General features: G+C 38.3%; 1 protein-coding gene across 1 annotated transcript in view; it reads left to right on the top strand.

Moving 5' to 3' along the window:
- The window catches only part of RAD51C (RAD51 paralog C), a 51,262-nt gene that overhangs the window by 22,977 nt on the left and 17,667 nt on the right, over positions 1–10,618 (top strand). Inside the window, exon 5 of the mRNA XM_030888185.2 lies at positions 2,528–2,659. Coding sequence (XP_030744045.2) covers positions 2,528–2,659 — 132 coding nt within the window. The remainder of the gene's footprint in view (positions 1–2,527; positions 2,660–10,618) is intronic.

Here is a 10,618-nt window from a genome sequence, read left to right as displayed (position 1 = left end):
CGCTCTTCTTTTTTTTAAAAACCATTTTATTGAGGGCTCATACAATTCTCATCACAATCCATACATACATCAATTGTGTCAAGCACATTTGTATATTTGTTGCCATTATCATTCTCAAAACATTTGTTTTTACTCATTTTTCCCCTACCCCCCCAATGAACCCTTGATAATTTATAAATTATTATTATTTTGTCATGTCTTACACTGTCCTATGTCTCCCTTCACCCACTTTTTTGTTGTCCATCCCCCAGGGAGGGGGTTATCTGTAGATCCTTGTAATTGGTTCCCCCTTTCTGCCGCACCTTCCCTCCACCCTCCAGGTATCGCCACTTTCACCGTTGGTCCTGAAGGGATCATCTGTCCTGGAGTCCCTGTGTTTCCAGTTCGTGTCTGTACCAGTGTACATCCTCTGCTCTAGTCAGATTTGTAAGGTAGAATTGGGATCATGACAGTGGAGGGGAGGAAGCATTTAAGAACTAGAGGAAAGTTGAATGTTTCATTGTTGCTACACTGCACTCTGACTGGCTCATCTCCTTCCCACAACCCTTTTGTAAGGGGACGTCCAGTTGCCTACAGATGGGCTTTGGGTCACAACTCTGCACTCTCCCTCATTTACAATGATATGATTTTTGTTCTTTGATGCCTGATACTTGATCCCTTCAACATCTCATGATCACACCGGCATGTGTGCTTCTTCCATGTGGGCTTTGTTGCTTCTGGGCTAGATGGCAGCTTGTTTACCTTCAAGCCTTTAAGACCCCAAATGCTATGGCTTTACCACATTTGCTTATACATACATTTGTCTTCAGCAATCGTGTTGGGAAGGTGAGCATCATGGAATGCCAGTTTAATAGAACGAAGTGTTCTTACATGGAGGGAGTACTTGAGTAGAGGCCCAATGTCCATCTGCTACCTTAATACTAAACCTATAGATATATGCACATAGATCTATTCCCCATCATCATATATAAATATATTTATATATGTACACGCCTGTATGTAGACCTCTATAAATGCCCTTTGCCTCTTAGTTCTTTCCTCTATTTCGTTTTACCTTTCTCTTGTCCCACTATCATGCTCAGCCTTCATTTGGGTTTCAGTAATTCCTATTGGTTACATTACCCTCAATCAAGCCCCACCAGTCTTCTTATACTCTCCTTGCCACTGATTTTGAATCACTTGTTCCCTTGTCCTTGGGTTTGTTAATGCCACTTTCCCTTCCCCCACCCCCCCCTCCCACCTCGGTCCTGTTGTTTTCTCCTCCAGATTGTTTATCCAACCTATCTTATCTAGGTAGAACTGCAGAGATAACAATATGAACTAAAACAAGACAGAGCAAAACAAATCAACACAGAAAACAAAACAACTACAAAAAAACGACAAAAATAAAAGCCTGTAAATAGTTCAAGATCTGCTTGTTGACTCTTAGTCTGATGAGGTGCCACGCCCTGGCCCCAAGGTCTATTTTTGGTATTCCTTTGGGACCTCCTTGCTCCGCTCCCTGTGTTCTTCTGTTGCACGCCCTTAGTGTTTTGCCTTGCTGTGGTGGTGTCAGATCGGGCGCAATTCCCATATTGTCCCCAGTGTTGTCTCCTCTAGGGATATGGGTCATTGAAGGGTGTAGTGTCTTGTGGGGCCAGCCATATGGTGGTATCCCTTAATTTTAAAATACCCAAGTTTTTTTCTCAGACTGCTTCACAAAAGCTTTTCTTTAATCTCAACCCTTACTAGATGAGAATAAAATAGCTTAATTTTGGGTTCTTTTCCCCAATTCTTTCTATTTCTGGATTTCAGGTTGTTGGTGACGTTGCTGTGTTCATCAGCTTCTGCTTGTGCCTATCTTATGTATAACACCACGAACATTGAGCCGTTCCTTAGTTATATGATAGGTGAAAGTGTTTTTCATTACAGGCAGACCACCTTAGATTTTTTTTTCCTTAGTTAGAATTTAAGACAAACTTGTCTCTTGTGAAAATTAAATTTAGTATTATAGCAGATCCTGTAATGGTTAGCTGCCCTATAGTATACTTAAAATTAAGGGAAAAGTGTACCAAGAATTAAGATTTTGAAGAAAGCAGTATATTTTATATTATAATGTTTTAACTATATTATAATTATAAGCCCTCATATTTAAGGTTTAAAAATTTTTTCTAAACCCTAAAGTTGATTGTGATAAGAGTCGTATGAGCCTCCAATAAAATGATTAAAAAAAAAATCCAACAAAAAACCCCCCTAAAGTTAAGATAGGCACGCTCTAAGAAAAGTATCTCATTTTCTTTTGTTGAATTATATATTTAGATATGAATAATTGCAAAGCCAGAGTAAATTATAACTTCTGGTGATTAGTTTAGAAACTAATGAATGATTAGACTTACAGATTTATTACTCTCCTTTAGAGAATTAGAAATAAAGCTTTGGATTGTATGGATTTTTTTGTTTTTTAATAGGTGACACTTTTTCTGTACAATTTTCATGTTTTGGTTTTAATATCAAACCTAAGATCATTTATTGTCTGTTCTGTATTCAGGTTCGATTAGTGGTCGTGGATAGTATTGCTTTTCCTTTTCGTCATGACCTTGATGACCTATCCCTCCGAATCCGATTACTGAATGGCTTTGCCCAGCAGATGATCAGCCTTGCGAATAATCACAGATTAGCTGTAAGTATACTAGTCAAGAGAACTTTATAATGGATTCAGATTGAATAAAATATGACTGCCTAGAAATACAAGTGGGTAAAACACCGCCCCCCCAAAAAAAGTGGAAAAAAATTTCCCCCCAAGGCTATGCATTTAAATTGTTTCACAAAACAACCTTATCACCTTCAAAATACTCTCCATTACACTTACTACATTTGTCTAATCTGCAATTCCAGTTTTGGAAACATTTTCAAACTCATCTGATTGGATGTCTTAACAGCACCTCCCTTGTTTTTTCTTCACCTCTTCTACTTCGTCAAATTGCTGTCCTTTCATGTCCCTCTGCATTAGTGGAAACAAAAAGAAGTCACACAGTGAGGTCAGGTGAGTAAGGTGTGTGGGACAAGAGAGGCATGATGGTTGTTTTTTGTTTTTTGACAAAAACTGGCACACTGAGATGACTTCATGAGCAGTTGCATTGTCGTAGTGGCAAAACCAGTCCCCCATATGCCACAAATTAGGCCTTGTTTTATCACACACTGTTACGCTATCTTTTCAGAACCTCTAAATAGAAAGCTTGGTTAACAGTGTGACTCATCCGAATGAGTAGAATGAAGTACATTCTACTTGTAGAATGAAGTGCAAATGCACTATCCCCCTCATATCAAAAAACAAATGAGCATCGTCTTGATATTTGATTTCACTTGATGAGCTTTTTGGGGGAGAGGTGATGATGGCTGCTTCCACTGGCTTGATTGATGTTTGCTATCGGGGTTGTAAGAGTAGCACCATGTCTCATCACCAGCAATGACCTTGGGAAAAAGTCTGGGTCGATTCAGAGCTGTTCTTTCAAAGCACGGCGTGTTTCTACTCCTTGCTCTTTTTCCTGGTCAGTTGGAACACGAGGCAACAATTTTGCGGCGACCTTTCTCAATCCAAAATCTTCCATTAAAATTCACTGAACCGAGCTCTAAGACAGTCCAGATAACTTCCCCATCTCTTCAGTGGTTCATTTTCAGTGTTCGAGCACAAGTGCATGAATTTTGACATTTTTGTCTGGGAAGTTGATGAATGTCCAGAACAGGTTTGCCATCAATGGACATCTAATCCTTTTTGAAATGAGAAAACCACTTGTATACTTGAGTTTTTCTCCTAGCACTGTTCTTGTAAGCTGTGTTCAAAATCACAAGTTTCTATGGCGTTTTTTCCTAGGCAAGAAACAAAATTTCACAGCCGCATACTGTTCTCTTACATTAGGCATCACAAAAAATGAGGTTCGAATGAAACTGCTTTTGTGAAAAAATTCACTGTGACCAGAGAGAATCTTCCTGGGTGACACCACAGGGTGCACTAACTAACTCAGAGCGAGCGAGTTGCTCACCTATGGAAAAAAATGTTCTCAGTGTACCCCCTCATAGCTGAATAGAACTTGTCTAATAGAAAATAAATACAGATGTGCATTAAGGACTGCATGAAATATATCAGTTTTCCTGTGAAATAGTAAACATAATCAGTGTCATTCTATAAAATAAAGTTTGCATGATAAAGGAATGTCACCCTTAGTAATCACGTTTTCTTTGTCCAAATATGTGAATGCTTTCAGATAAGCTTTCTTCCACCATCCTGTTTTCCTTTTCCTCTGAGCCTTTTATTACTACCCTAGTGTGTAATCACAGACTCGGAGAGATTAAAAATTGCATGCCTTAAACAATCTAGGTGTTCTGATGTGGAGCTAATTCTTCTGGATATGAAATGTGAAGCAATGAAAAGGATTGACGCTAAAAAGTTACTTTAAAATGTTTTTAATTTTTTATTTTTTTACTGCCTGTTTACCATTTGCTTCCCATTCTGCAACTCCATCATTCCACTGACACAAATACACACCGATAGAGGAGAAATGAGGGGAAGTAAAATTGCTGTGCTTGATTTCTTCATCTTGGAGAGTCCTTAACACATAACTATAAGATTTCATAAGTAAATAAAGAGTTCCTTTAATAAAATGGTTTAAAAAGTATATTTTTTGGGAATTGGACTTCAGGCCCTATGCAGAAAAGCATAGTGAGTAGGCTCTGCCTTTGAGTGCTTTATTGTCGTTAATTTAGCATTCTGTTACTATCAATGAAGAGCTTCCAGTAGAGGGCACTCAAGACTAATGACTCGCATAATTCCTTGGGATTTTTGTTTGCTTGCTTGCTTGCTTGTCTTTATTTGAAACAGAAATAGCTTCATGTTTTCTAATTAAGAAAGTAATCAGTAACATTACATGATTACTGTAGTGGAATAATATGCAGTGGTCAAGAAAAGTGACACTATACATAGAATGTTATGGTACGAGATATATTCAGATGCACAATTAAATGAAACATTGAAGTTACATAGCAATGTATTTAGTCTGATTTCACTTTTGTGAAAAGAGAAAAAATTACATATATACCTTTATGTTGCTGTGTATGAAGAAAAAGTCTGAAAAGACCAGACATTAACAGTAGCTACTGCCTGTTACACATATGGTCTCCATGAGTCAGAGCCAACTTGGAGGCGACTAACAGCAAACACCTCTAAGGAAAGGATTTTTTGGGACTGGGGGCATCTGTCCTCTTATTACATTAAAAATTCTTTGCTTGATTCCCCCCGCCCTCCCCTCCAGTTAACATGTATAGTAATATATGTGGTTTTTTATAATACATAAAAAATTAAGTTATATAAGCTTGTTAAAAACCTAAACTATTCAGAAATATAGAATGTAAGCAACTAAATGCTTTATCCCCTGATTATTATTGAGCTTGATATAGCTATCTTTCCATGCATATAAAAACATACTTAATTTTTAAATGGTCATATGCATGCTGTTATGTAAAACTTTTTATTTATTTATTGTAAATGTATTTCCATGTACAGTGTTTATAAGGCTAACAGCCTTTTTAACAACCACCTAATATTCTATTGTATGATTGTAGCCTTTTTTTAAAAAAATCGTTTTATTAGGGGCTCATACAACTCTTATCACAATCCATACATACATCAATTGTGTAAAGCATATTTGTACATTCATTGCCCTCATCATTCTCAAAACATAAGCCCCTGGCATCAGCTCATTTTTCCCCCTCGCACCCCCCTCCCTCATGAACCCTTGACAATTTATAAATTATTATTTTGTCTTATCTTGCCCTGTCCGACGTTTCCCTTTACCCATTTTTCTGTTGTCCGTTCCCCTGGGAGGATGTCACATGTAGATTCTTGTAATTGGTTCCCCCTTTCTAACCCACGCTCCCTCTACCCTCCCAGTATGGCTACTCACACCACTGGTCCTGAAGGGATCATCCGCCCTGGATTCCCTGGATTTCCAGTATTTTTTCATGTCTTACACCGACTGATGTCTCCCTTCACCCACGTTTCTGTTGTCTGTGCCCCAGGGAGGGGGTTATCCGTAGATCCTTGTGATGATCGGTTTCCCCTTTCTCCTCCCTCCCTCCTCTTTCCCTTCCTGGTATCGCTACTCTCATTATTGTTCCTGAGGGGTTTATCTGTCCTGGATTCCCTGTGTTTCCCGCTCTTATCTGTACCCATGTACATGATCCGGTCTAGTTGGATTTGTAAGATAGAATTGGGATCATGATAATTGGGGTGGGGGGGGGGAAGCATTAAAGAACTAGAGGAAAGTTGGATGTTTCATCAGTGCTATACTGTGCTCTTACTGGCTTGTCTCTTCCTTGTGACCCTTCAGTAAAGGGAGGTCCATTTGCCTACAGATGGGCTTTGAGTCTCTACTCGGCACTCCCCCTCATTGACAATGATGGGATTTTTTTTTGGGTTCTTTGATGCCTGATTCCTGATCCCATCAACACCTGATGATCACACAGGCTGGTGGGCTTCTTCCATGTGAACTTTGTTGCTTCAGCTAGATGGCCATTTGTTTATCTTCAAGCCTTTAGGATCCCAGACACTCTGTCTTTTGATAGCTGGGCGCCATCAGCTTTCTTCACCATATTTGCTTATGCGCCCATTTTGTCTTAAGTGATCTTGTCTGGAAGGTGAGCATCATGTACTGCCAGGTTATTAGAACAAAGTGTTCTTGTATTGAGGAAGTACTTGAGTAGAGGCCCAATGTCCATGTTACCTTAAAAGTTATATATATTTATATATATGTATGTATGTATGTATGTACGTAGATCTATTTCCCTATCATTATATATAAATATATATATATATGTACATGTCTGTATTTAGACCTCTATAAATGCCCATTTGCCTCCTAGATCTTTCCTCTATTTCCTTTTACTTTTTTCTTGTCCCACTATCATGTTCGATCTTCATTTGGGTTTCAGTAATTCCTCTTGGTTACATTGCCCTTGATCAAGCCCAACCAGCAGCCTATGCCCTCCTGGCCATCAATTTTAGATCATGTTCCCTTGTCCCTGGGTTTGTTAACACCCACTTCCTTTCCCCCTGCCTCCCCTTTTCCCGGGTCCCTCCAAAACTTTGTTGGATTGTTTATCCCATTTATCTTATCTAGATAGACATTCAAAGACAATAATAAGCACAAAAACAAAACAGGGCAAAACCAAACAACAAAAGAAAAACTTATAAATAGTTCCAGGTCTGTTGGTTGACCTTTAGGAGTGTTTTCCAGTCCAGTCTGATGGGGTGCCATGCCCTGGTCTCAAAGCCTTATTTTTAGCATTCTCTGGGGACTTATTTTCTTTTCTCCCATTGTTGCATGCCACCTTACATTTTGACCCAGTGTGGTGGGGTCAGATCGGGCACAATTCCTGAACTGCGCTCTGAGGCTATCTTATGGAATATCCCTATCTAGAAAAAGTTGCAACCTTTGCAGTATAGTTCTGTGAAGGTTTTTTGTCAGCATACCTATAAATAACTAGGATTTACAATTGCCACTAGATCTTTTTGGTGAAATTGAGCATCTGTTACTTGTCTAAACCCACCTGGGTAGCCAGTATGTGAGGAATATACTTATTTTCCCCCTCTCCATTTGTTTTCAGGAAATCCAATGTGTCTTCTGTTCATTTTGACAACATGATTTCCTCAGTCACACAGTTGATCATACAGGGGGGCTTGTCCAATCCTTGAAGCTTTGTTGATTGATAGCAATAAGTTTGCCAGAGGGCTGTGTTTTCCATCTGGGAGATACTGCACTGACACAGAAGTAGCCCATTGTGTTAGACAGGGTTCTCTAGAGAGATAAGACCAAATTGCTGATAATTTAATATATTTATTTATAAAGATAATTAGATATATAACAAGGAATGAACTGTTAAATCATATACAGTTAAATATATAATACAAGAAAGAAACAGTTAAATTATAAAGCACTACAAAGGCTCAATTCAGCTCACTGCCTTGAGAGAAATGTAAGAGACTAGCAGTCCTTCCAGTCTCATCTGCTGCCAGATCTTCCTCTATTTATAGAGAGAGCTAGGCTATGTCAGCACAGCAGCCAATCAGAAGGCAGGTCACCAACTGCCAGCCAGGTCACCAACTGCCAGTCCCCAGCTCCAGCGATGTCTTAAAGGGACCTCAACTTACAGCGACACAGTCAACTGGCTAGGCGTCCCACAGGTAGTGTAGCCTTTAAATTGAGGCACAGGACAAGCAAGGCAGCAGCACATTGGTCCGATGATCAAAGAGCGAGAGACAAGGCGAGACTCACCAAGGCATTTATCTCTCTGCCCTTCAGTTAATCCCACTTGTGTTTATCGGCCAGACTGGCACAATAAACTATCTCACCCATCGATGGTGCGCCTTCAAAAAACGTCATGCTGTCCCTCAGCAGCACTGGTCTTTTTCCAGCATCCCAGTGATTGACTCCAGTGGACATTCTGTATTCAGCAGCTTATTCAGCAGCTTTACAGATACATTGTCCATTTACCCAGTTATTTCCTCAGAAATCATGTTCTTTACAACAATTAATAGGAACTTTCATTTTCCCACATTTTATGATTTCTATTAGCCTTTTTACTCTTTGCCAGACTCTTGGGTTACTAGCAGAAGAATTTTAGAACAATTTTATTGAGATATAATGTACATTCCATGAAATTTACCCTTTTGAAGTAAACAATTCATAGATTTCAGTATAATCAACATTATCTTATTTTACAACATTTTTATCAGCCTCATAAGAAACCTTATGGCAACCACTAATCTATATTATGTCTCTCTAGGTTTTTCCTTTTTTTGATGTTTCACATAAATGGAGTCATATAAAATATGACCTTTTGTGTATGGCTTCTTGCACTTCCTGTTGTCCAGGTTTATTCACATGCTGTGAGTATGTATCAGTACTTTATTTTATGGTTAATAATAACTATAGGTATACTATATATTGTCCATTCATAGCAGAAGTCCATGATTTTGAAGATTGTGATCTTACTGTTTTAAATATTTATTTTTTGGAAACTTGGAAGCACAATAACCTTAAAGTCCAAGGTTTCAAAGTGATGATGCCTTGCTCTTTTAGAGCGAGAATTTTTTGGAACATGGTAATTTTTATTTGTATCATGATACCCAACATTTTTGCAGGAGTAGTGAAATTAAAAATATTTGCCAGTCATGCAAAATCTAATTTTGGGATATTGAACAGCTGGTAAGCCAGTACTATTTACATTTTCCTCAAGAGATGTAAGGGATACATTAACTCGTCTTCTCTAAACTAGGATTGTCCAATTGATGGAAGTGTGTGGTTTGGTACACACATATCTACCTGAGAGGGAAATATGTGAAAATAAGTCACAGTCTCCAAAAGATGTGCCTGTCCTAGTCCTCAGAGGTACAAAATTGGACAGCACAGTTGTAATTACTGTATGAGCTTTAAGTAAATATCCTCGTTGATAGAGCTTACGTACTTGATGGTATATACCGTAAAAAGTGCTATTCATCATGTCAGCTAAACAGGAAATGTAGGGTATTAGCCCTGCTGTGGAACTAGCCGAACAGCCTCTCCTTTCTCTATGCTCATGAAACTGAGAACCTTTCCAAAGCAAGCCCGGTTTTGTTGTAGAAGTTCTTTATCAGTTTCAGGTTGCAGTAGTTATCCATCATCCTTTCCAGAATTCCATATTGGAAGACTATCTAAAATAATTTTTTTCTGGAGAATTTAGGATGGTAATGTATCAGATAATCTGATTTTTAAGTCAGCCTTAAATATACAAAGGGACTTCATAAAAGTTGAGAAAATTCCTTTAAAAATTTTTTTCATCATTTTATCGGGGGCTTGTACAACTCTTATCACAATCCATACATCCATCCATTGTGTCAGGCACATTTGTACATTTGTTATACATTTGCTTTCTACTTGAGCCCTTGGTATCAGCTCCTCATTTTTCCCCCTCTCTCCCCACTCTCCCCTCCCTCATGGACCCTTGATAATTTAAAAATTATTATTATTTTGTTATGTCTTACACTGTCCTACGTTTCCCTTCACCCACTTTTCTGTTGTGCATCCCTCAGGGAGGAGGTTATATGTAGATCCTTATAATTGGTCCCCCCCTTTTAATAACAGTTTTATTGGCATATAATTCACATATCATACAATTCAATATTTCAATCCTATTAAAAAGAGCTGTACAATCATCACCAATTCCATTATCTTTTAATTCTAATTTTTTCAGGAACCTTTTGAAGCCCCTTTGTATTTGATTTCCCTATTTTAAAACTTCGATTTCTCAAAACATGCAATTTTTTTCTGTAGTTCACTTTTTAGTCATTGAGAATTAGCAATATTTTCCTCTTTAGGACCATCTGTGAGTAGAGCAATATCTCTGACTATCACCTCCAGACCAGTCCTATTTGTGGGTTGGAGCTTTTCTGTTCCGTAATTCTTCTATTTACATTGTTGTCTCAAACGTTTGATTGTTTCTTAGTTGGGTTGTTTTTTACCCCCTGTAAAATCTTTAGGAGTAATACCCTACAAGGGCCTTTAAAAAGGTTATAGAGAAATGAAATTAAAAGATTGTGGAGGAAGGG

Source organism: Echinops telfairi, unplaced genomic scaffold, assembly GCF_000313985.2.
Source record: "Echinops telfairi isolate 266 unplaced genomic scaffold, ASM31398v2 ScPeMD7_7458;HRSCAF=8496, whole genome shotgun sequence".
NCBI lineage: Eukaryota > Metazoa > Chordata > Mammalia > Afrosoricida > Tenrecidae > Echinops > Echinops telfairi.
This window is presented reverse-complemented; position numbering and strand designations above follow the sequence as displayed.